The following is a 27,861-nucleotide window of genomic DNA, read 5'->3' as shown; positions in this document are numbered from 1 at the left end:
GAAGATAAACACGCCACGATAAGACCACGAGACATATTGCTGACACTCGCCTACTTCGTTAGAGCGACAGTTCAAATAATCTGATGGTGTGGGTACCAAAGGTCTTACAGTACACACACCACAGAAACATAGAAGCCCGCCTTCTGACACAGTTTGTAGTGCAGTGCAGAGTAGCACAGTTCTGCCATCATTATTGACACGGTCGTCCGGAAACGAACATGTAGCTACATTTTATTGAGAGCATTGACAGAAGGATTCAGCGTAACGAACGATTAATATGCAAACTCAGTACAACCAGAATTTCTACGGAATGAAAGCAAATAGGTTATAACATGACTTCTGTTTTGATGAGCACAGACTCTGATGTGCACAACGTACTGTTCAAAGTAACTTAGCATGAAGTATCATTACCAAGTAACAAAGCTCGATGAGACATGGACAATACATAGAAAGGACTGCTACAATACAGCACACAAGGAATTAAATACGCAATGAGACGAAAGGAATGACATATTCAAAGACAATAATTACACTGAAGTTACGCGGTTCACAGTGGTTCTCTGGACATCAGAAACTGCGGGACATGGTTCTTAAAAGGGTGTGTGATGACCACAGACGGCAGTGCAAGCTCTGCAACTTGCTCCCACGCGGACCACTAGGTTGCTGAGATGTGGCAGGGCGTTCCATTCCTTCACCAGCTCTGTTGACAACTGCTGGAGGCTCATTGGTACATGTGGACGTACTACAGTATGTCTCATGAACGCATTCCACAGCACTCGATGGGATTTAAGCCGGGCGAATGGCGGTGCGACAGTGGACTGTTGTCCATAATAATTAAGTCAGGCCCGGGTGCACCGCTGAGAATATCGCCAAAGGGAAGGAGTACAGTGTGACAATAACGTTAACCTTTGAGCGTAGTACATAAAACGGTTTGGATGTCAGTATGCTTATGCAACATTAAGCCTGCCCACACCATAACATCTGGACAACCAAAACGATCGTCTTCTGTTATGCTGGACGTACCCTTGTATGACGAAAGGTGGGAAACGTAATACGTCCAGGAACATTGTCGAACACGATCGTTGTGTCGGTCCAGATGTTAAGGTGTGGAGAGGCATGAGGATGGATGGGGCTACTGATCTCCAGATCTTCGAAAGTGGTACGCTCACTGGTAGAAGTTATTGTGTCACTGTACTCCTTCCCTCACGTGCGTGTTTTCAGGTATGCATTCGGCCCTGACTTCAGTTTTATGAATGACCAAGTGCGACCGCATCGAATAGCCCAGGTGGAGGAGCTGTTGAAGGAGAGGGTAGATCGGGGCATACGCTGGCCCGCCCGTTCCTTCCACTTAAAAACCACCAAGCGCGTGTGGGATGCAGTGAGGAGATGTAATGTATCGCGTCCACACCTACCACCGACGATCCTCCGCGCTGGAGGAAGAATGGAACACCCTACCACAATAACTCCTTACCAACCTTGTGTCCAGCACAGGAGCACGTGTATTATGTAGCATTGCCATCCGTGGTGGTCACACATCCTATTAAGAAAGCCGTCCCACCGTCTGCAGTGTCCAAGGCACCCTCCTGAATCGCGTTGTCTTCAGTGTAATTATGTTTTTGAATAAATGTATCATACCTATTCGTATTTCTTCCAGTTATCTTCTGCACTATATCGTAGTAGTTCTATGTCTAGTCCAAGTTTCATCGTGCTATGTCACTTTGCAGCGACACATCATACGAAATTTACTTTCGTCTTTATGTTTCCCATCTCATTGTAGAATAAAACCTATAAGTGTTATTTACTTCGAATGTTCTGTGTTATGATTAAGAAAGTCGATTGTGGGGTACTAGAAATTCACAGCTAATTACATATATGATTTGTAACGACGAACTATGTCTCATTTATTGTTTGCAGTAATGAACCGTCGGGAATTTCTAACTTCATTTCTGTGAGCTCATTCTGCCATCTGATTATCTTTTCCAGAACAAGCTCGTTTTCATTCCTGAAAAATTGTAGACTTCCGCAACTAACCATCTCGATGCCAACAAACTTGAATAGTGTAGTGGATAGATGTTCTTTAAACTGTATACTGTGCAATCTAACACATGGTGTAATGACACAGCCCCATCAGTAACACGATGTAACTGAATCATGAAGTGTAGTGATTTCAACGGTGGTGAAGCAAAACTAAACTTTAAATTCTAAACGAAACAAAACTATCCACAAACGTAAGTCAGCGTAATTTTATTTTAATTTTTGGAGCCTACAGTATTATGTAACCTTCATTTAAGAAGACAGTACTGTTATGAATATCATTTGTCGATTACTGTGCTTTTGCAGTGGAACTATTAATCAGTGTTGGTGGAACGAAATTAGTTAAATGCTCTACATATTTCTTCTTTGCTTTGCTTAAATAACTGCCATTGCAAAGACTAATAACAAGCCACAGCAGACTTTAAGAGCGCTATTTGAGTTATATTGTTTATTGTGTATAATACTTTTAACCAAAGTATTTGATCATATGAACACCGTCTGCAAGGGGCTTAAATGTGACTTACAGGGAATCAATGCAGATGAAGAATTAAGGAACATTTTAACGCGACCACTATCTAGTGTTAAAGCTTCATCTTCAGGTGCCACCAAATAATTACGGAAACGTGAATGTGTGCCCGTTGAGCTAGTCGGTCTTAGGAAAATCTCATCTTCGCCAAAAAACGTATGGGAGCGTATGACCGCCAACCTGGGGGCCTGTATCGACAGAACGATACAGACTTCGTTCGAATGCGTTTGTTTGACATACACAAAAGAGCAGACAAAAATAAGCTTCTGAGTAAAAAAATTGTAACTCCTCGTCAGTTAAATTATGAGAATAGCAATCTTGTGCACGTTTGTTTAAATGGCCTTCATTTGGTTGTTTGTGGGAAAATGTTTACTTTGATGTTGGATAATTGAACACGTCTGTATTGATCTGCAAATCCATTAGTACATTAGATTGCTTCTGTGATAACGATTAATTTTCAATGAAATTTGCTTGTGGCAATTAGAACTGCAACACCAGGAAAGACAGTAAATAACGGAAATTATACTTATTGTGCATATTAGTGAGTCAAAGTGCGCCACTGCTTTTCCTGTCAGTACGTGATGGCAAATCTCAGGAACTACTGAAGGGATCTTGACAGTTTTCAGTGATCCATTAGGAAAGTTGGTGCATATAAAGATGGGTACCTAATGTATCTATTGTTGCCTGTTCCACATTTAACTGGCGTTTGGAATGGCATCTCGTCGCAGTGGTTTGAGGTACGAGCTGTTCAGCTACCGAGGAGGCAGTGAAGTAAATAGCAGCTGTAGCTCCAGAGAGCAACGAAGTTTGCTCGACATCTATACATATTTATACGTATTACAGATTAAAGTCCCTTGTCGCGTTTTTATGTCTACATGTGAAGGATAATCTCAGGAACTAGTGGGTGGTTATAATTAAACTGAATTTATTCCGAGGGCTGTGGGTTGTATACATTGCATGACATGAAACATTGCAGGTATTTACTTTCGTCGGTGCGATCTTGGAGTGTGCTGAAAAAACAATAGTTTCACTTTCTGCCACTAGGTGAAAATTAGCGCTATAAACAGTCGCAAAAATTAAATTTTTCCTTTTTTGTCGTCAGTGTGCTGTGTGTCGCTTGGTGATACTTGTAATTTCTTTTGTAAAGTGACTGTTAGTGTAAAGGGTTAAGAAGGTTGAAGCTTTCCGTACGAAATGCAGTGGCTGTTGAGAAGGATGACCATGCTCGCCTGAAAAAGATGTCTGAAGTAATAGCTCAGCTGTATTGGGGGAAAATTGCCGACAGAATAGTGGCGACGCGGCCCCATGTCAATAAATGTGCTAAAGAATATGATCAAGAAAGTTGGGGAAAAAAACAGGTAAATTGGGTAGCGCAGAAGGGAGAGGAAGGTGGCCCATTGCCGTGAAAGTTGATAATGAAGTTGTAGCTGCAGCCGCCGTGCATTAAAACCTAAAATTTTGCAGCCAGTGCTCGAGCTGTGTCACAGGAATTGTCTCTCCCCTGGTCAACAGTGCGAAACATTTTTCGACCCATTTTACGCTGGTAACACTATAAGGTTCAGAATGTGCACAGAAGCATGGCAATGGCTGACACGTGGCCGAGTAATACTGTTTGGCGGGACGAGGCACATTGTACCCTGCACGGCGCCGTGAATACACAGAATTGTTGAATATGAGGTTCTGTTCCATCATATACTGTGCAAGAACATCTACTGCACTCACCTTACGTGACTGTGTGCGGTGATTTCACAAACTTCTTCATTCTCGACCCGTTTTTCTTCGCGGAGGTGACACCACGTGGGCTTGCTAGGTGTACCGCGACATATGCATGTCATAAAGACCTCTGTGTGCAGCACCTGATTCCAGCTTTCTATGAACGCAACTGTGTACTCACCACTATTTTCATGCAAGATGGGGCAACTTCACGTATCGCTTGCTAGGTGACATAACGACCGCAACGTCTTTAGACAGTTTCAAAATGTCCAGCCTTCCACATCCTCCGATCTGAATCCACGTACTTCTGGTTGAGGGGATATCTGAAAGAGGGCGTCCGCTGGTGATGTACATGGACTCGTCCTGATCTTGAAAACAGCTCACGTCGACATATCGCTCTGATTACACCAGATGTTTTGAAAGCAACTGCCGACCATCCCGTATTCCCCATTCAGCGTGTTGCCGACTCAGGAGACCATACAGCATATGTTAATTGTGCCATATCCTAATACACGTGCCACATCCCATTTCCTGCACCCACATCACATATTGGCTGCTTACGGAGTCATATTTTCATCTCGTTGCAGAAAATGCAACAGTTACTTTTTCAGCATATTCAGCGAATGCACCGATTAATGAACATACATAAGATGTTTCACTGTCCTGAGATGTACACAGCTTACAGTGCAGCACTCTGGACACAGTTTAATTATAACAACTCGATATAGGTCCTTTGATGCCAGTTTTTGCTGATAGATATGTTGAACCAAAAGTCAGGTTTGTGTGTATGATTTATTACTACTATACCAGGTAAGTTTTTCTGCTGCAAATATTAAGTGCTACACTTGCAGAGATTTGGCGCATCACAATTAGAGAATGACTGAAAGAAGACATGACTTTTCGGAGGTTTTGGGGGGTTTAGACTGTGGGAATTTTTAGTAATGCGAGCTGCATCCATTGCCACCAACTATGACCGTAATGCATCTGGGCATCAGTGGAACTGAAACTGGATGACAGATACGTGTATGGCACTCCATGCTGTGTCACCTCTAGGCCAGTGTCCATCAGTCGTAGTGGCTGCTGAATGGACGTGCGCAGTCTCTCAGCGACCCATTACCATATGTAATGCAGTGCATGTCAAACGTGGAGAGCATGCTGGCAACAGTCGAACACCCTCGATATCGCCGTATCGAGGCAGGTCAGGACAGCACGTGCAGCATGTGGTCAAGTGTTACCTCCTCGAAAAAGTCACAGAGACCTCGAGTTACCTTGAGTGATATACGCTTTTCCTTCGTCGACATTCTCTAGGTGTAAACACCAGGGCAATACGTCTAGTCTGTGAGTCTCTGTCAAGAGGATTACTTTATTTTCTCGTGAAAATGAAAATAGGTACTAGGTGTACAAATAAGAGCTCTCTAAGTGAATTAGTGACTGAGAAGGCCGTGTGCAAAACCGCGGATTGGGGGCGGGATTGGTGCTCGGTTCCTGTATGAGCTGAAAACGTGGGGTACAATGCTCTTGATTTAGCGCGGACCAGGGGCCATTTGTATAGGCATTCGAACATCTGTCTTACTACAGCTGTGTCAAGTACTACAGGTAAGTTACAGTACATTATCCAAGGTTTGAATGACGAATCGGAGCTGACACCCGGGCAGACTGTACGAGTCGATTAATTCCTTTTGCGAAAGATGTTAATCTGGTTGAAATTAGTTCTAGTAGTGGCACCATTTGTATGTGCACCGTATCCCATTTCTTGGGAGATATTTGAAGCACCTTACTCCTACGCTCTAAACCCGTACGAATCAATCCACACTTTGCACCAAGGTTTATAAATGGATCAAGCGAAACTGTGTGGCATCTATATTTTCCGTAGTCACACGTAGTTCAACAGCTTTGTGTTTCTCCGTTATCCATCACTGCTCTGCAGTTTTGTACTTCATCGAAATTTCGTGCGTTTTCCCTTTTGCTTGCTCTTTTTAATGAATTTTTTATTTTCTCCTTTCATCAATTAATTAATTTCTCATGCGTTACCCAAGAATCTTGCTGTCTTAACTATTTTATGTAACACAGTTAACCATTAATCTTTCATTGTATTTCAATATACTGAATTCCTTCATCTGTCAAAATGAAGCAAACTGCAGTTTCGCATTTAATGCTAATTATGTGGGACAAGACTTTTTTTATAAACTTAAAGCATTACGTTATCTGCAGTTTTTGTACTGAAACATCTATATTAGCAAAGAAATTAAGTTTAAATGAAATGGTCGTATGGCCTTGTTGGTCGGGAGGTCCCACTACGTTCAAAATGGCTCTGAGCACTATAGGACGTAGCTTCTGAGGTCATCAGTCCCTTAGAACTTAGAACTACTTAAACCTAACTAACCTAAGGACATCACACATATCCATGCCCGAGACAGGATTCGAACCTGCGACCGTAGTGGTCGCGCGGTTCCAGGCTGTAGCGCCTAGAACCGCTCGGCCACCTCGGCCGGCGGTCCCGTTAGGGTTCGGCCGCCAAGTGCAAGTCTTATTTCATTCGGTGCCAGATTGGGCGACTTGCGGCTAATGATAAGAATGAAATTTGATGACAACAACACAACACCCAGTAGCCGAGCGGAGAAAATCTCCAACTCGGCCGGGAACCCAATCCGGGACCAGTGCATGGGAGACAAGCACGTTACAGCCCAGCTTAAATTAAGTTGCACTTCCAGAATAGCACCACAGTGAAGCAATCAACGTAAGCTACCTGAAATAGCAATGTTTCTAATAGTCAAAGTGTGAGACCATGTGTGTTCATATTAATTGTTCTGAGAACACAAGAATGTACTATTTTATGAGGCAGATTCGCTGCGTCGTACTAATACACTAAAGTAGTAGAATTTTAAAAATATGTTCTTTCCAGTTAGCAATTATTTATTATTTACAGAATTATCTGGACTTTTCCGCTTCCAGCTATACTGTCACCTTACAACCATAGCACAAGAGAAAATAAAGTTAGTTGTAGTAGGGTCAGTTTGTTGAAAACTTCACATTTGTTACGTTAGTGGCCGAGAGCATCAGTGAGTTCATTATTTTCAACTATAAATGTTATTTTGCTCAGTGTTCACATACGCTGTTTCGTCTGTTCATTTATTATCAAAGACCCATTGGTCAACTAATATTTATGCACTAATAATAACTAGACAGTGGAAACTGATATACCTAAAGTTTTGTGTGCGTTGACTGCAACAAATTTTATATTTAAGCTTCCACATTGAGGTCGCTCCTTGCCTACCGTTTGAGTCGTCGCACTTTGCCTACCGTTTTACCGCTTGGCTGCAAACCGAAGTGTTTACGACCTACAGTTGTGAGGTAAATTTGGCACGGTTCGACGAACCCTGTTTTTGAATCTAACATCAAGGAGTATTTTCCTGTCCCCTGTGAATATTTTGTGTCTGTCATAAACGGTCCAGAATTGTTTGCGCTCAAATAAACGGAAGGAGGTGTTTGACGCTTCACTGAGAGTGAGAGCACGGCCCTCTGTAAAGTTAACAGACGGGCCACTTTACTGATGCAAAGTGCACGGAGAGAGACAGAGTGGGCGAGGAGTCCTCGGCGCACACAGAGGGACAGAGAGGAGTGCATCGCTGGCAGTAAACAAGAGGGGCCGAATAATTTTTCGCTGCGGGGCGAGTGGAGTTGGGGGCGAGGGCGGTGCCGGGGCCAGCGTGCACGCCTGGGGGCGGCGTCCGTCCGCCCTCTGCGCCGCCGCCGCCCCCGCCGCCCCCAGCCCCGCTTGTAATTAAGAGGCAGCCGCAGCCCGGGGAACTCCCGCACGCTACCGCTGCTGACAAGTGCGCAACGCAGCGCGCCGGCAAATTTGCATGCCGCCCACCCCAGCCAACAGCGGGGGTTCGCGCGCGCCCACCCACGCTGGGACTGCAATATTGCCACTCTCTCCGTCGTTCTGCGTGCGAACGTATAGAGAGCGTATGACTGTGCTCATCGTTAGTACTGCGAAGACACAACCTGGGCTAAGAAATTTTAGTCCCCTTATAGTTAAACTTCCATTTAAGTAGATGCGTGATTCATGTTTAGCGGTTTGAGTTTAGGAGGACCCGCAGATCACTGTTGAGCTACAGGTACCCGCTGTGTTGCCTGATTTATGGTTACATGCGGAGCCTGCCGACTGACTCAACGCTGCCAACACTGGCCACACTACCACATAAATCTAGCTATCACATAATTGTAGTCGAGATTCCATCAGCTATTAGACAATGTGCACAACTCTCTGAACTATCCACGGAGAATTTCCGTACTAAGGATTTTGTTGCGGATGTTCCATAAATCTCGCTTTCTTCCCCTCACACCACCACACTCTCTATATTTTTCATTTTCCTACCATGCGCTGCAAGAACGACTGGCGGTAAGGTTGTTGTTGTTGTTGTGGTCTTCAGTCCTGAGACTGGTTTGATGCAGCTCTCCATGCTACTCTATCCTGTGCAAGCTTCTTCATCTCCCAGTACCGACTGCAACCTACATCCTTCTGAATCTGCTTAGTGTATTCATCTCTTGGTCTCCCCCTACGATTTTTACCCTCCACGCTGCCCTCCAATACTAAATTGACGATCCCTTGATGCCTCGGAACATGTCCTACCAACCAGTAAGGTTCTGCACAAAAATTACATTTCCTACCCATGCGTATTTCACGAGATATACGTCGCAGTAAATAATGTATTTCTTAATTTTTCTTTGAACGGGTGTCTATGAACGTTTCACAGCAAGTCTCTCCTTAATGTGTTACAACATCTTCTAATGGTGAGACAGATTTCCATACCAGGTTTTAAACCACAATACATAATCAGGCTCAGATATTGAATCAGGCAGTATTTGGTTACGAACTGAAGGCTAAAACTGAAGTAATTACAGAAAGGTACGAAATTAAGGTGATGGAAACTTGATAAATAGAAATAATCACTACTTGTTGAGGGTTTCAGAGGGAGTCTGAGGCAACAATCGACTGAAACGAGGGAAAGGAATACAATAAAGGACGAATTGTTAGCTGCGGGACATGAAATAGAGAAGTCAGGGGAAGATTAAATAGGTAAAAAGTCAAGGTGCAGACGAAAACAGGGAAAATTAGGTACAGTTATGGGCCTGCATGTTTAATTACACTCGAAAGTCATGATACGTAATCGAATTTCCAGCGGTCAACGAAAATCAAGGTATCTTAATTAAGATGGGCACTTCATAGGTCCTAATCTATGAAATACGTTTTAGCATATTGCGTTTACAATGGGCTACAGACTGCTAAAATCTCCTTAATATTATATGCTGTATACTAGTGATACTAGTGGCATTAGTACTACAGTGTTAGCAGGATTTCTGTATGGTCTGACGACAAAACGAATGCAATTCCTGGTCCTTGACGACTGTCCGTTTACACTAACTAAAAGAGTATTTATCAAAAACTTGTGCTGTGTTAAGACCTAATCCGGTACAAAGTTATATCTCTAATGAATGCGCAGGCAAGCTAGTAAAACATTTTACTGCCTAACCTATTCAGTGGAGCCTGGTGACTCGGCCCTGGTGTAGGAGTATCAGAAGATACTTTCTTTCCATAACGTATTTTAATTGCTAGAATGACGAAGTACTCAGTGATTATTAGTTCCCAGAGTGATGAGCGACTGGATGTAAACCAACTACTGCAGGCACAGAAATGGACGCTCCGATGATGCACGGCTCCTACAGAATGCAGAAATGGCATGTAATGTTAGGAAATTTTGGTGATAGACTCAGAAAACATGTAAACGGCATGATAAGAGAACTGAAGGAAGGTTATGTGGTCCACAGCATTCTGATTGTTAGAATAGTCTCCTAAAGGACTAAAGTGTATCACCAACAATCACGTGCTATACGTTATGAGTATTGAAATGAAAGTCGAGTTACGACGAACACGGTTAAGTCATGACGATTGTAGTGAGAAGAAGAAAAAAAATGGAGACCTTGCCGTTGGTGGGGAGGCTTGCGAGCCTCAGCGATACAGATAGCCGTACCGTAGGTACAACCACAACGGAGGGGTATCTGTTGAGAGGCCAGACAAACGTGTGGTTCCTGAAGAGGGGCAGCAGCCTTTTCAGTAGTTGCAAGGGCAACAGTCTGGATGATTGACTGATCTGGCCTTGTAACAATAAACAATACGGCCTTACTGTGCTGGTACTGCGAACGGCTGAAAGCAAGGGGAGACTACGGCCGTAATTTTTCCCGAGGGCATGCAGCTTTACTGTATGATTAAATGATGATGGCGTGCTCTTGCGTAAAATATTCCGCAGGTAAAATAGTCCCCCATTCGGACCACCGGGCGGGGAATACTCAAGAGGATGTCGTTATCAGGAGAAAGAAAACTGGCGTTCTACGGATCGGAGGGTGGAACGTCAGATCCCTTAATCGGGCAGGTAGGTTAGAAAATTTAAAAAGGGAAATGGATAGGTTAAAGTTAGATATAGTGGGAATTAGTGAAGTTCGGTGGCAGGAGGAACAAGACTTCTGGTCAGGTGACTACAGGGTTATAAACACAAAATCAGATAGGGGTAATGCAGGAGTAGGTTTAATAATGAATAGGAAAATAGGAATGCGGCTAAGCTACTACAAACAGCATAGTGAAAGCATTATTGTGGCCAAGATAGATACGAAGCCCACACCTACTACAGTAGTACAAGTTTATATGCCAACTAGCTCTGCAGATGACGAAGAAATTGAAGAAATGTATGATGAAATAAAAGAAATGATTCAGATAGTGAAGGGAGACGAAAATTTAATAGTCATGGATGACTGGAATTCGAGTGTAGGAAAAGGGAGAGAAGGAAACGTAGTAGGTGAATATGGATTGGGGCTAAGAAATGAAAGAGGAAGCCGCCTCGTAGAATTCTGCACAGAGCACAACTTAATCATAGCAAACACTTGGTATGAGAATCATGAAAGAAGGTTGTATACATGGAAGAACCCTGGAGATACTAAAAGGTATCAGATAGATTATATAATGGTAAGACAGAGATTTAGGAACCACGTTTTAAATTGTAAGACATTTCCAGGGGCAGATGTGGACTCTGACCACAATCTATTGATTATGACCTGTAGATTAAAACTGAAGAGACTGCAAAAAGGTGGGAACTTAAGGAGATGGGACCTGGATAAACTGAAAGAACCATAGGTTGTACAGAGTTTCAGGGAGAGCATAAGGGAACAATTGATAGGAATGGCGGAAAGAAATACAGTAGAAGAAGAATGGGTAGCTTTGAGGGATGAAGTAGTGAAGGCAGCAGAGGATCTAGTAGGTACATAGACGAGGGCTAGTAGAAATCCTTGGGTAACAGAAGAAATATTGAATTTAATTGATGAAAGGAGAAAATATTAAAATACAGTAAATGAAGCAGGCAAAAAGGAATACAAACGTCTCAAAAATGAGATCGAAAGGAATTGCAAAATGGCTAAGCAGGGATGGATAGAGGACAAATGTAAGGATGTAGAGGCTTATCTCACTAGGGGTAAGATAGATACTGCCTACAGGAAAATTAGAGAGACCTTTGGAGATAAGAGAACCACTTGTATGAACATCAAGAGCTCAGATGGAAACCCAGTTCTAAGCAAAGAAGGGAAAGCGGAAAGGTGGAAGGAGTATATAGAGGGTCTATACAAGGGCGATGTACTTAAGGACAATATTATGGAAATGGAAGAGGATGTAGATGAAGATGAAATGGGAGATACGATACTGCGTGAAGAGTTTGACAGAGCAATGAAAGACCTGAGTCGAAACAAGGCCCCCGGAGTAGACAACATTCCATTGGAACTACTGACGGCCTTGGGAGAGCCAGTCCTGACTAAACTCTACCATCTGGTGAGCAAGATGTATGAAACAGGCGATACCCTCAGACTTCAAGAAGAATATAATAATTCCAATCCCAAAGAAAGCAGGTGTTGACAGATGTGAAAATTACCGAAGTATCAGTTTAATAAGTCACGGCTGCAAAATACTAACAGGAATTCTTTACAGACGAATGGAAAAACTAGTAGAAGCCGACCTCGGGGAAGATCAGTTTGGATTCCGTAGAAATACTGGAACACGTGAGGCAATACTGACCTTACGACTTATCTTAGAAGAAAGATTAAGGAAAGGCAAACGTACGTTTCTAGCATTTGTAGACTTAGAGAAAGCTTTTGACAATGTTGACTGGAATACTCTCTTTCAAATCCTAAAGGTGGCAGGGGTAAAATACAGGGAGCGAAAGGCTATTTACAATTTGTAGAGAAACCAGATGGCAGTTATAAGAGTTGAGGGACATGAAAGGAAAGCAGTGGTTGGGAAGGGAGTAAGACAGGGTTGTAGCCTCTCTCCGATGTTATTCAATCTGTATATTGAGCAAGCAGTAAAGGAAACAAAAGAAATATTCGGAGTAGGTATTAAAATCCATGGAGAAGAAATAAAAACTTTGAGGTTCGCCGATGACATTGTAATTCTGTCAGAGACAACAAAGGAAAGGAGAATGTAAGATGAACATCAACAAAAGCGAAACGAGGGTAATGGAATGTAGTCGAATTAAATCGGGTGATGCTGAGGGAATTAGATTAGGAAATGAGACACTTAAAGTAGTAAAGGAGTTTTGCTATTTGGGGAGCAAAATAACTGATGATGGTCGAAGTAGAGAGGAAATAAAATGTAGACTGGCAATGGCAAGGAAAGCGTTTCTGAAGAAGAGTAATTTGTTAACATCGAGTATAGATTTAAGTGTCAGGAAGTCATTTCTGAAAGTATTTGTATGGAGTGTAGCCATGTATGGAAGTGAAACATGGACGATAAATAGTATGGACAAGAAGAGAATAGATGCTTTCGAAATGTAGTGCTACAGAAGAATGCTGAAGATTAGATGGGTAGATCACATAACTAATGAGGAAGTATTGAATAGGATTGGGGAGAAGAGAAGTTTGTGGCACAACTTGACCAGAAGAAGGGATCGGTTGGTAGGACATGTTTAGTATTGGAGGGCAGCGTGGAGGGTAAAAATCGTAGAGGGAGACCAAGAGATGAATACACTAAGCAAATTCAGAAGGATGTAGGTTGCAGTAGGTACTGGGAGATGAAGCAGCTTGCACAGGATAGAGTAGCATGGAGAGCTGCGTCAAACCAGTCTCAGGACTGAAGACCACAACAACAACAACAACAACTGGTGTTGACCTAAACACCACAGTGAAGTAAAGAAACTGCCTGGCAGTATAATTTTTATTTTATTGCAATGGAAAGGAACACTGGTAACTATAGAGCTATAAGGGACTATAGAGATATAAGTGACGGAAGATCCTTCCATTCTGGAAAAAGGATTTCCTGGGATAGACAAAACAAGCCAGAGGGAAGTTAGAGCTGAGTCGAAAGATTCTTTCAAGAAGAATTTTCTCTCACCAAAATAACGTGCTGAACACGGATTCGATGCTGAACACGTATTCGAACCCCCTTCTTAGTTCTTAGCCTCGCAGACTGAGTCATTCATATGCGATTCCACGATTCACAATCCCAGACTAGTCAACAATTTTCTAGGATACCCTTTGTTAAACTACACAAAAGACTAGCCATCGTCTTTAATCAGTCTCACAGCAGCGTAGACTTCGACGTACTTTGGAAAACTCATTGTGTAAAGTTTGTGAAATGGCATCTTTAGAATACGGCGAGGAACAGATGGAAAAAAAAGCAAAAAGAAACCATAAAACCAGGATAAATTCCAGTCGAAAACTTAACTAGAAGACGCATGTTATTGCCAACTTATAATGGATATTTTAAACGGGACATTGAGGGGGGTAGAGGTGGTCAGTGTGGTAGGGCTAAGATTATATTATGCAGTGCAGATTAGGAAGCACATTTCTCATTGATGCGCGGAGATGAAACGATTGACATGGAATACTAAAACTGACCCACTTTGATAATAATGCAAACGAAAAATGTAAACACACACAGAGGTTTCAGTTTAGTTACCGAGGAAACATCGCGATATTCGCTTACGATGGTTCAAATAAATTTCGTAAAATCATATGCGAACTTACAAATTACTGCTCAGTATTCTGCGCGATGATTTAACTTTTCCATTGTTATGCGGTTTTTCTGTAGACAAGGAACTGTCTATAGCGCGTTACCTCCCTAAGAACTCTTTTTCCTTTCATTTTTTATCTCCTGATGATTATTTCTAAAAATTGAGCTTAATGAGTCGTTTGCAGGCAACCTTACCACGAGCAACTCCCTTAAGAGGCTGATCACCGCGGCGAAGCGTCTCCAGCGACGACGGTGCGTTCAGCTGCCGCTAACTTCCCCACACGGCTGGGCGAAATGCATCACGCCGGTGGCGCGCGTCAGATATCCGCTGCTGCGCGATGATCCACTCGCCGTGTCACACTGACTGCGAGAGGCAGTCACATTAACGCCCTGCAGCTGTAATTAATATTTCGTGGTGCAGGATCCCATAGCCACTGTAATTATTCCGTCCAATTAATCGCCCACTCTAATTGATTAATTAATTAACGTCGCTAACAGTGATTCCGGACGGGCGCTTGGCTTCCGCTCTCAGACAAACAGTCATACATATATCAGGTAACCACCGGATAAGCCACACAACTATATTTCGTGGCATATTGCAAAGGTACCTTTTATTGTTATACACAGCTGCACTCGTTCTTACGGCGTCTTGATTTTTAAATTCGTTTAAACATCACACGATCCCAGAGTTAAAATCAAGGCCGGGACATATTTCCAAACACTGAAGGAGACTATTCCAAAATCGTTTGTATGGAACAACCTAACGTTGATCGATTCTCGTTGATGTTGCAGACGGTTTTGTGCTGAACGACGTAAAAAGGGTGGACTCGGCATTTACGTAAGAAATGAGATAGTTTCATTTAATGTTTGGTAAGTGTAACCAGGGTATTAAATGCACTTGACAAGTTACGTGGTTTGCTATTTTTGTAACATTAACAACAAATGATAAATTATTTATGTCTGTAGTGTATTCTAGCTTTACATATTCGTTTATTCTGGTATTTAAACTTGTTTGTTGGAGCTCCTTGACGAAATGTATAGGAACTGTATCTAATGTGCCGAGCGTAAAAAAACTTTCGTACTCAGATTTACAGAGTTATTAGAGAAGATACAAAGAAACAATTTCTCATGTGACACCACAAATGTCACAGGTGCGCCGTTTCCCGGCAGGCGCCCTTCTGGGGTTGTTCGCTGGATTTCCCTTAAATCAACGTCCACAGTTGTTATGGCTTTCCGTATGGACGACAATGGAAACTGATATGCGACACAATTACATCTTGCTTCTAGGAAGGGTAAGTTTTCATTTCTGGCAGTTGTGCCCAAGTTCGTGAATAAAAAATACGTTATGACTGTTTCCTTGTCTTGCGTTTACACATAAGTTTCTAATGACATAGGTTCTTGATGGCTGATTATACTCTGACCGAGTTAGCTGACATGCGTCTAACTTACGGGGAGACACGATGCAAAATCCGAGGACATGGCGCCTGTGTGCAGCACGATTTTCAGATAGTTCGTTATCAAATCATGTCATGCTTCAAAGACTTGATGGCCATCTTCAGCAAACGGGATCCCTTAGACTGGAACGGTGGAAAACCGGTAGATCTCGCAGTGTGTGAACTGAGGAATCTGTGTTACAGTACATTGAGAACAACACCAGCACACGATCCATAGTCGAGGAATTAAATACCTCCAAGGCCAAAGTGTGAAACTTCTTACTAGCGATATGTGTGCAAAACATTCAATTATTACATAGAAGTATCAAGACCAGTCAGTTAATGACACTCACAAGGTGTGGAATTCTGCCAGTGACATGTACACCGAATTGTGAACACGCCTGGCTTCTAAACTTGCATTTTTTAAGTGACCATGCTACCTTCACAATGGAAGGAATATTCAATATCTACAAAAATCATACCTGGGAAATGCAAAGTCCTAAGGCATCTCGAGTATTTCAACATCACAGAGATTTACCAAGAGTGTTTGGATGGTAGTGTTCAGGACCCGTCACGCTCTGTGGAGGAAATTACCACATGTTTGTTCCGTTAAGAACTCCGGGAAGTGTTGGAGAATGTTCCGCTAGCAGTCGGCAACAAGTTTGCTACTTGCATAACGAGGACCAACCATGCTTGGCCTTTGATGTCAGCGAAAAGTCAATGTTTTCTCCAATTGTTGGGTTGGATGGGGAGAGCAAATGCCGTGACCATCAGGTTCTCCCGACCTCAGTTCTACAGATTTCTTGCTATGAGGGGAAATGAATATTCTGGTGTATGTGACACGGACAGACACTGCAGAACAACTGGTTGCCCATTTGGCTGATGCTGCACCCACTAATCAGCGAAGTACCCGGTTACATTTCAGAGAATCATTAGCTAGCAGATGCTAGTTGTACTTTAATTCAAGTGATCACATTTTCGGCAACGTCTCTAAAGTGGAATCTTTGTAACACTTTGGGTACCGTCGCCGACCATCATTGGCGTCAAAATCTTTATGTTGCAGCGAAAGGCGAAACTGGGTTGTGATGGATTTAGCAAAATATCAAAAATTTCTTAAAAAAACATAATCACTGAGATAGCCAAATATTTACCGGTTTGCAACTAACTGTTTAGAAACATTACTTTGTACGTCTTCAATGAAAAGTCACTTGAAATATGCAAACATATTAAAAATGACTTGACAAAAACTTATTTAAAATTTTCCCCTTTGCTTACTCTTTACTCGGTGTCAAAATAGCACTTGTTTGGTTATAAAATCTAGCTCTCTAGCCTAAAAAATTATCGGTTCATTTAATTTTGTTTATCTGAGACCCCTCACAATAATCACCTAAATACACTACGTGATCAAAAGTATGCTGACACCCCATTGTGGTGCCACTTCCTGCCGTGCCATATCAGTGTCCTCAGTAGTCATTAGACATCGTGATAGAGCAGAATGGGGCGCTTCACGGACCTCACGGGCTTGGAACGTGGTCAGGTGACTGGGTGTCACTTTTGTCATACGTCTGTACGCGAGATTTCCACACTGCTAAACATACCTAGATCCAGTGTTTCTGATGTGATAGTGAAGTGGAAACGTGAAGGGACACGTACAGCGCAAAAGCGTACAGGCCGACCTCGTCTGTTGACTGACAGAGACCGCCGACAGTTGAAGAGGGTCGTAATGTGTAACAGGCAGACACCAATCCAGACAATCACACAGGAATTCCAAACTGCATCAGGTTCCACTGCACGTACTACGACAGTTAGATGGGAGGTGAGAAAACTTGGATTTCATGGTCGAGCGACTGCTCATAAGCCACACATCACACCGGTAAATGCCAAATGGCGCCTCGCTTGGTGTAAGGAGCGTAAACATTGGACGATTGAACAGCAGAAAAACGTTTTGTGGAGTGACGAATAGCGATACACAATGTGGCGATCCGATGGCAGGGTGTGGATATAGCGAATGCCCGGTGAACGTCATCGGCCAGCGTGTGTACTGCTAACAGTAATATTCGGAGGCGGTTATGGTGTGGTCGTGTTTTCCATGGAGGCGGGTTGCACCCCTTGTTGTTTTGCGTGGCGCTATCACAGCACATTGATGTTTTAAGCACCTTCTTGCTTCCCACTGTTGAAGAGCAATTCGGAGATGGCGACTGCATCTTTCAACCAGATCGAGCACCTCTTCATAATGCACGGCCTGAGGCGGAGTGGTTACACGACAATAACTTCCCTTTAATGGACTGGCTGGAGTCCCGAGCTGAATCCTACAGAACACCTTTGGGATGTTTTGGAACGTCGACTATGTGTCATGCCTCCCCGACCCTCATCGATACCTCTCCTCAATGCAGCACTCCGTGAAGGATGGGCTTCATTCACTAAGAAACCATCCAGCACCTGACTGAACGTATTCCTGCGAGAGTGAAAGCTGTCATCAGGGCTAAGCGTGGACAAACACCATATTGAATTCCAGCATTACCGATGGAGGGCGCCACGAATTTGTAAGTCATTTTCAGCCAGGTGTCCTAAATCTTTTGCTTACATAGTGTACCTATTTTTGTATTGTGCAATTTGACGGACTGCCAATTTAATGTCATTAATTAATGTCTATATCTAATGTAGACGAAATTTATACGTCAGCTTAAGAAACAAGGAGACTTCCACTTCAATTCCACCGACAAATTTTAATGAGAAATAATCCATTTTGCCATTCAGCTGACATAAAATATTTGTTTAGTTGCGTTAGAAACTAACTTAGCTTTTAAACTGTACATATTTTATGTTTGAAAACCGAATCATTATATTCTTGCACTTAACGTTTGGTTTAGTTTTTTCTCATCGCTCGCAATTTCTAAGATTTAGTAACGTTATCGACTTTATAGAATACGGGCACACCTGGGAATTCTCTGGATAACGTGGAGTGTGTCGGGTCGTAAAATAAGAAGAAAACAGTATCATTTAGCCCTCATATTCGGGCACGTACGGTCCTGACATTCTCAGTACGGAAGTTACGCGGACACCCTGATGAAGTCTTGTGATAGCCTAGTGTGTTGAGGCGATACGATTCCCTATGCGGTATGGCAGACAGGAAGGGGCCATCACTGACCACACAGCAACGTTTGGTTATCACTTGCGTGGTAGAATCTAAATATGACATAAAAAACTATATTTTCTAGTATGTTAGGGTCCTGTGTCATTTGAGACTTTATACTGAAATCCACGGTAATGAAGACCGCGTAAGATTCAAAGGAATTTTCCACATAGTTAAAAAAAAATTACAATCACCGAATAATTATTGTGAATTACGGGTCCTCATTTATTGAGCTGAGTGTATTTACAATCCAGAACAGACGAGGTATTTCCAATTTGTCTATCACGGAACAATTTTGGAAACAGCTGTAGTACATAGTTAACTGTTTGCAGGTCGGCTGCCATGGTATTACCGTCCACTGTCAAATGGGTACTGTAATTAATGGTTAAATGCCATTCATATTTTACATTTTTAGATAAGAAATCAAAGGTTCAGATATAGCCTTCCATGTTCTATCTGACCAGTTTCAACCTACATAATTGTTTTTATTAAGATTACACATTCATTCCCACGTTTTTTTGATAAAAATAAGTAACCCCTAATACCAACCTGAGGAATGTTGCGCAGCTACAGTGACATGAGAGGAACAGTTGCTTCAGTTTATCCTACGTCTTGTAGGTTATCGACAAATTTCACTTGAAGGACGGGAGTTAATAAGTCAAAAATTCAACATTTGAGGAAACTACTGGACAACAATTTCTATTGAGATGCTTGTATTTCTCATGACATATCGTAAAATTAAATGCATTTCCTAAGCATTACCTCACCTTATATGATAACTGTTTTTCTCCAGTGTATATCAGAAGCAGGCTATACAAAAATCATTAACATCTAACTTAATAGAGACTGAAATGTGGCAGATAGTCTCGTTTCATCACTACTCTAGAATTCATTTGCGCATACATCAATTGGCGTGTAGCATCTGTAGTGATGTGCTTGATAGTCTGTCGTAGCAAAATGATTTCACCTATTTAACATTAACTCATTTATAATCGGATTTGGAATTACCCTACTACCTATAATCCAATGATGACGATGTGCTATGCTCTTTGTGCCAACACTTTGGATTTTGACAAGAGTATGTTCAAGTTAATGGCGTGCGGGGTGAAAGCGCGGACCATGAACATGATTTCGGTTAGAGTTAACATGTTGTTACTTGGTACCTGTCTCCTAACGTATTTGCTATATATCTAGCTTCTTAACAATGAAAGAAGAGCTACTGCAACTACCCTGTTGTTGGGAAAAAAATGAATCGTAGAGAACAGTGTATTAGCCTGTCTGTCAGACGTAAGCGTGACAAACACACACACACACACACACACACACACACACACACACACACATACACACACACACAGAACACATACACTCTCTCTCAAACACACTGCACAATAATATATTGAAACAACGTGGCGCAGTTTCAAAGCGACAGATAAAGGTAAGCGATTCAAGCTAGTGAGAAACTAAGACATAATTGTGACGCTTGCTTGTATAATAACTCCTGATAGCAAACACACGAGAAGTAGCTGTTTATGACATTCAATATCTGACACTTCAAAACTACTTGCAAAACATTGTTTTCTGCAGTGTTGTAGTTCTGTGTAACAAATAGTAAATTTTAGTGCAAAACAACTCAGTTTCAATGGTTTTCCGACTGCTACTGGAAGTTGTGGAACACATTTTTTGGACTCTGCAAAACTTGATCAGTTACATTTCGTAACATTCTTATTTTCTATTCTTTACTATCTTCAACCCCCCACCCCCCGTGAACCATGGACCTTGCCGTTGGTGGGGAGGCTTCCGTGCCTCAGCGATACAGATGGCCGTACCGTAGGTGCAACCACAACGGAGGGATATCTGTTGAGAGGCCAGACAAACGTGTGGTTCCTGAAGAGGGGCAGCAGCCTTTTCAGTAGTTGCAGGGGCAACAGTTTAGATGATTGACTGATCTGGCCTTGTAACACAAACCAAAGCGGTCTTGCTGTGCTGGTACTGCGAACGGCTGAAAGCAAGGGGAAACTACAGTCGTAATTTTCCCCGAGGGCATGCAGCTTTACTGTATGGTTTAATGATGATGGCGCCCTCTTGGGTAAAATATTCCGGAGGTAAAATAGTCCCCCATTCGGATCTCCGGGCGGGGACTACTCAAGAGGATGTCATTATCAGGAGAAAGAAAACTGGCGTTCTACGGATCGGAGCGTGGAATGTCAGATCCCTTAATCGTGCAGGTAGGTTAGAAAATTTAAAAAGAGAAATGGATAGGTTAAAGTTCGATATAGTGGGAATTAGTGAAGTTCGGTGGCAGGAGGAACAAGACTTCTGGTCAGGTGAATACAGGGTTATAAATACAAAATCAAATACGGGTAATGCAGGAGTAGGTTTAATAATGAATAAAAAAATAGGAATGCGGGTAAGCTACTACAAACAGCATAGTGAACGCATTATTGTGGCGAAGATAGATACGAAGCCCACACCTACTACAGTAGTACATGTTTATATGCCAACTAGCTCTGCAGATGACGAAGTAATTGAAGAAATGTATGATGAAATTAAAGAAATGATTCAGATAGTGAAACATAGTAGGTGAATATGGATTGGGGCTAAGAAATGAAAGAGGAAGCCGCCTGGTAGAATTTTGCACAGAGGACAACTTAATCATAGTTAACACTTGGTTCAAGAATCATAAAAGAAGGCTGTATACATGGAAGAAGCCTGGAGATACTGACAGGTTTCAGATAGATTATATAATGGTAAGACAGAGATTTAGGAACCAGATCTTAAATTGTAAGACATTTCCAGGGGCAGATGTGGACTCTGACCAAAATCTATTGGTAATGAACTGTAGATTAAAACTGAAGAAACTGCAAAAAGTTGGTAATTTAAGGAGATGGGACCTGGATAAACTGAGAGAACCAGAGGTTGTACAGAGTTTCAGTGAGAGTATAAGGGAACAATTGACAGGAATGCGGGAAAGAAATACAGTAGAAGAAGAATGGGTAGCTTTCAGGGATGATGTAGTGAAGGCAGCAGAGGATCAAGTAGGTAAAAAGACGAGGGATAGTAGAACTCCATGGGTAACAGAAGAAATATAGAATTTAATTGATGAAAGGAGAAAATATAAAAATGCAGTAAATGAAGCGGGCAATAAGGAATACAAACATCTCAAAAATGAGATCGACAGGAAGTGCAAAATGGCGAAGCAGGGATGGCTAGAGGACAAATGTAAGGATGTAGCGGCTTATCTCACTAGGGGTAAGATAGGTACTGCCTACAGATAAATTAAAGAAACCGTTGGAGAAAAGAGAACCACTTGTATCAATATCAAGAGCTCAGATGGAAACCCAGTTCTAAGCAAAGAAGGGCAAGCAGAAAGGTGGAAGGAGTATATAGAGGGTCTATACAAGGGCGATGTACGTGAGAAGAATATTATGGAAATGGAAAAGCATGTAGATGAAGATGACATGGGAGATATGATACTGCGTGAAGAGTTTGACAAAGCACTGAAAGACCTGAGTCGATACAAGGCCCCGGGAATAGACAACATTCCATTGGAACTACTGATGGCCTTGGGAGAGCCAGTACTGACACTCTACTATCTGGTGAGCAAGATGTATGAAACAGGGAAATGCCCTCAGTCTTCAAGAAGAATATAATAATTCCAATCCCAAAGAAAGTAAGTGTTGACAGATGTGAAAATTACCGAACAATTAGTTTAATAAGTCACAACTGCAAAATACTAACGCGAATTCTTTACAGACGAATTGAAAAACTAGTAGAAGCCGACCTCGGGGAAGATCAGTTTGGATTCCGCACATATATCGGAACACGTGAGGCAATACTGATCCTACGACTTATCTTAGAAGCTAGATTAAGGAAAGGCAAACGTACGTTTCTAGCATTTGTAGACTTAGAGAAAGCTTTTGACAATGTTGACTGGAATACTCTCTTTCAAATTCTGAAGGTGGCAGGGGTAAAATACAGGGAGCGAAAGGCTGTTTACAACTTGTACAGAAACCAGATGGCAGTTATAAGAGTCGAGGGGCATGAATAGGAAGCATTGGTTGGGAAGGGAGTGAGACAGGGATTTAGCCTCTCCCCGATGTCAGTCAATCTGTATATTGAGCAAGCAGTGAAGGAAACAAAAGAAAAATTCGCAGTAGGTATTAAAATCCATGGAGAAGAAATAAAAACTTTGAGGTTCGCTGATGACATTGTAATTCTGTCAGGGACACCAAAGGACTTTGAAGAGCAGTTGAACGGAATGGATAGAGCCTTGAAAGGTGGATATAAGATGAACATCAACAAAAGCAAAACGAGGATAATGGAATGTACTCGAATTAAGTCGGGTGATGCTGAGGGAATTTGATTAGGAAATGAGACACTTAAAGTGGTAAAGGAGTTTTGCTATTTGGGGAGCAAAATAACTGATGATGGTCGAAATGGAGAGGATATAAAATGTAGACTGGCAATGGCAAGGAAAGCGTTTCTGAAGAAGAGATATTTGTTAATATCGAGTATAGATTTAAGTGTCAGGAAGTCATTTCTGAAAGTGTTTGTATGGAGTGTAGCCATGTATGGAAGTGAAACAAGGACGATAAATAGTTTCGACAAGAAGAGAATAGAAGCTTTCGAAATGTGGTGCCCAAGAAGAATGCTGAAGATTAGATGGGTAGATCACATAACTAATGAGGAGGTATTGAATAGGACTAGGTAGAAGAGAAGTTTGTGGCACAACTTCACAACTTGTCTAGAAGAAGGGACCGTTTGGTAGGACATGTTCTGAGGCATCAAGGGATCACAAATTTAGTATTGGAGGGCAGCGTGGAGGGTAAAAATCGTAGAGGGAGACCTAGAGATGAATACACTAAGCAGATTAAAATGGATGTAGGTTGCAGTAGGTACCGGCAGATGAAGAAGCTTGCACAGGATAGAGTAGCATGGAGAGCTGCATCAAACCAGTCTGAGGACTGAAGACCACAACAACAACAACTATCTTTAATTCTGGTTCTACTTCAGTATATGTAAAGTTCATTAATAATCACCTACATCGTGGTTTCTTATCACCCCGAGTTTTGTCAAAGACGAGAGAGTTGTCAGAAAAGACGTCCCTCAAGGTGGCGTAGCCTTGCTGATTTGTGCAAAAAAATTTGCGACGGCATCCATGAACGATCTTGATAATGGCGTACCTGCAGTGTTTTGTGTAAGTAAAAAGCGTAATAATACTGAGCGTTGTGAGTTTCTGCTCTGGGAGACATTTTGTGCTGAAAGAATTAAAATTCACTGGTGAAAGCTATATAGGTTTCTGATGTTCAATTAGAACAAAACACGATTAATACGGCAAACAGTGCATCACATATAAAATTTATTTCATGTGGGCATGCTAACTTACTTGATGCTACACAAACAACAAGTAAAATCTGTGAATGGCCCAGCAAGAAGTAAGATTCTGTCTGTTTAAACTTTAGTCGATTGCTTAACAGCTTGAAGACCAAATCACAGTTCGCTACACTTCAGTATCTAATTATTAACAGTTCTCAGTTCTTACCAGAAATAGTCGTTAAACTTCCACAGCCCACACGGTCTAATTCATGACAGTAATCTCTTAATAGCTTTCGGGTTTAACACAGCAGTAACGTCTATTTTCATAATAATGAAGCAATTAAAACTGGTATTCCATGGCTTCTACGTCAACCAAGCCACGTACAACCAAATGGGCCACTGCGGAACGACTTCCGTAATTATTCATAGTCCAAACTCAAATCCAATACCGAATTGTCTGACAATCAGATTAAGATCTATACAGGTCGCATGTGCAACATTTGCGCACGTTCCTCTCTCGACGTGACAACTCAATTTCTTTTGTTTCAACAACAAAATCTCAATTTAAAACATCTTGCATGGATAAAATATATTTCTAACTGAGTCATTGCATTATTACAGGTCATATTAAAATAACAGCCTAGACGATATTTACCCGTGTGAGAGCTGGAATGGTCTTTCGAGAATGTAACTCTACAGTTTGCCAGATAAACATTAATAACGTAAGCGATACTTTATACATTATAACTGAAGAATGAGCTAACGATTGCACATACAGATCGATGCAAACTTGTTAATAAAAGTGAAGTACACATCTCAGAATTAGAGTCGTGGGTTTGGTGGCAGTATCCAGAAATGGACACAGACCTTGACATCTTCGTTTGCGATTTTCTTTGGTTAGGTGTATCCATGCATCATGTTCGAAGAGCTCTGCAATGTTTCTAATATTCCTCACCGGTTAGCTACTCCAGTGTCAGGAGCTTAGAAATTCTCTGAGTGGCTTCGCAAAAGGAGGCAATGATCAATATACATATTCGATAATTGTCCACCATTATTTGTATCTAGCCTGCCTTGCCTCTTTCAAGTGAGAAAGAGAGTAACCTCTCGCTTATAGAAAATATTTTATTAGTATAATTTGTAGAATTTTTAGTCTGGATGTTCCGTGAAATTCTTTTGTTACATTTAGTCAGAAACCATGAGCATTCAAGATTTTCTAGATTTTGTGTACCATCCAACGAATGTGTGCACAAGTACTAAAAGGAATATATCATGGAGATAGTTTTCTTTACCGTTATTCTTTTCTAATTTCTCTGTGAGGGCCTTCACTTTTTAATAGGAATTTCACTGGTCAGAGGACTCATGTGAAACTGATTTACTTTGCTGTTTGTCGAGTACCATCAGCGTTCATATCAGTAATTAGTGGCTATGTAAACAGTTATGTAAAAATTCATTTCTACCACATGAACTTTTTTTTAATCGTTGTAACGCCTATTCACTATCCATTTTTAGAGAACGTCTTAGATTTATCAGAACCTGATTATTGTTAATTTTTTATGCAGTCCTCTCCATATTACATGTATATGACTCTATGGTTTTCATCTCCGTTGAAGTAACTTTTGGCGACTTGTGGCCACATGTAGCGCGGAAATCAGCGGAGGCTGTGAAGACAAAATGTTTCAGCTTCTCTTTGAGCTTCTAGACATAACAGAGGAGATATTAGTATTGTAATTGGATGTGAAATACCAATTTTCTCATTTATCGGTGCTTCAGTGTTTCTTCGAGATTGTAGGCAAAACAGTGGACACATTATCGCCATGGTCAGATGTGTGAATATTTTCTTAATGATTTTATGTGATTACTGATGTAATCCAGACAAGGCAAGCACTTGCTGTGCCTGCGTTGCCCCTGCAAGGGACAACATTGCTACACTCAAGTGTAATCAAGCAATACTTATTTCTACTGCTTAACCTTTTGAACCGATTGTTTTGAAAGTTTAAATTACCTATTTACGTTAGAAGTGAATCAGTTACTTAGCTCAGAGTCCTTCATTTGGCAACAAGAGCCAGGATAATTCAAATGACATTCTCATCAGAGCGGCAAGTTAAGCGTTTATCTGTTCTTGTGTTTTCTTCTTAGTACATTTCCTAAATTTCTTGCGCGTTTTTCTGTTTAAGAGATTTATGTAAGAGTAAATTCATTCAGTCGGTAGCACAGTTGTCATTTCGTCTGAACAAGCAGCTACATAGATCATTAACGCATCATTGTCCATAGGATGGTAGAAAGTAGCATATGTAGGATTCTGTCTTCTTTTACGTTTTTCTTCTTCAGTAAGACTTGCTAGGTTGGGGAGGATGTGTACATGATTATTGTGGACACAGGAGTAAATGGTCGCAGTTCGTTAACAGCTGAATGCGCTTTTGGTTACAGTCAGTCACGTTTAGGGTGTAGCTGTGGCGGAGAATCTGGCGCATCACATGACACTTCAGGTGTCGCATGTTTCGCCCACGAGCTCTGCTCCCAAGGTACGTCCTAGTGTAACCGTCGCGGTAATGCGCCATCACAGCAGAGTGAGTGGCGTCTGCTATTTCATTCAGGTCGCTCGAGACGGAAGGCGAATGTGGAGACTGGCTGTCTGGCGTCGCTGATTCACCCTGTGAGTGGACAAGTGGCCGCTGCATCAGCAGGGCCCGTGCATGCAGTCGAGGGGAGGGGTTAACTAGTTACTGGGAGCTCCAACGTCAGGTTCCGTTTTGGAGCGTCGTGGTCAGATAGCGTTTACGGCTGGAAGAAAGAAAGCTAATGGGGCCTCCTGGGGGGGGGGGGGGGGGGTGGACGTCATTTGAGGAGGACGTCATCCGAAATGTGGAGGCGGCCTTGCCTACAGCTAAAGAGCGTTCAGGGTGTAGTCGTCTGCAAGTTGTGGCTTCACGTCAACTCCAACGACGACTGTGGCATTGGTTCTGAGACCATACTCAGTTCATACAGGCAGCTGGCGGATGTGATGAAGGCTGCTAGCCTCGGTCATGAGATGCAAGTAGATTTCGCAATTGCATTGATCTCAGACGTGATCGGCGTCCTTTGGTTTGTAGGGTCTCAAACAAAGGCTTCGTCGTCTCTGTGACATTCTTGGCTGCAGATTTCTATACCTGCGTTATCGGGTGGAGATTTGGAGCACTCCACTTGATAGGTCAGGTGTGCACTACACAAAGGGAAGCAGCTACTCGGTTACCTGAGTACTTGTGGAATGCACATGAGAAATCTTTATGCTAGGCTGAAGTTTGAGGTACTTTGATGAACACTCGCCTATTGATACGCAGCAAGGGAAGTCAGACCACGTTCAGAGTAGAGAAACTTCGACTGTCAAAACTGTATCAGTAAATTGTAGAGAACTATTCGTAACAAAGTTCCTAAATCTACTGACCTCCAAGAATGATCTTGCGCTGAAATTATTCTTGGGACCGAGAGGTGGTTGAAACCTGAAGTAGAAAGCGAGTAGTGGAACATATGTCGGAAAGACAGATTATAGGTCATAGGAGGGGGAGTGTTCATTACAGTTAACAACGTCGAAGCTGAGTGTGAAAGTGAAGTTATCTGGCCGCGTATAACAGGCGCAGTGACACCAAGTCAATTGTTGGATGCTTTTACCGGCTGC

The 27,861-nt window shown here is 42.1% G+C and overlaps 1 protein-coding gene across 1 annotated transcript in view; it reads left to right on the top strand.

Moving 5' to 3' along the window:
• The window catches only part of LOC124613705 (spidroin-1-like), a 133,031-nt gene that overhangs the window by 23,653 nt on the left and 81,517 nt on the right, over nt 1-27,861 (top strand). The window contains exon 2 of the mRNA XM_047142423.1: nt 7,832-8,050. Within this exon, the coding sequence (XP_046998379.1) occupies nt 7,832-8,050 (219 nt within the window). The remainder of the gene's footprint in view (nt 1-7,831; nt 8,051-27,861) is intronic.

The sequence above is a fragment of the Schistocerca americana genome, chromosome 4 (assembly GCF_021461395.2).
Source record: "Schistocerca americana isolate TAMUIC-IGC-003095 chromosome 4, iqSchAmer2.1, whole genome shotgun sequence".
Lineage (NCBI taxonomy): Eukaryota > Metazoa > Arthropoda > Insecta > Orthoptera > Acrididae > Schistocerca > Schistocerca americana.
Note: the sequence above shows the minus strand (reverse complement) of the source record. Positions and strands in the feature narration are given on the sequence as shown.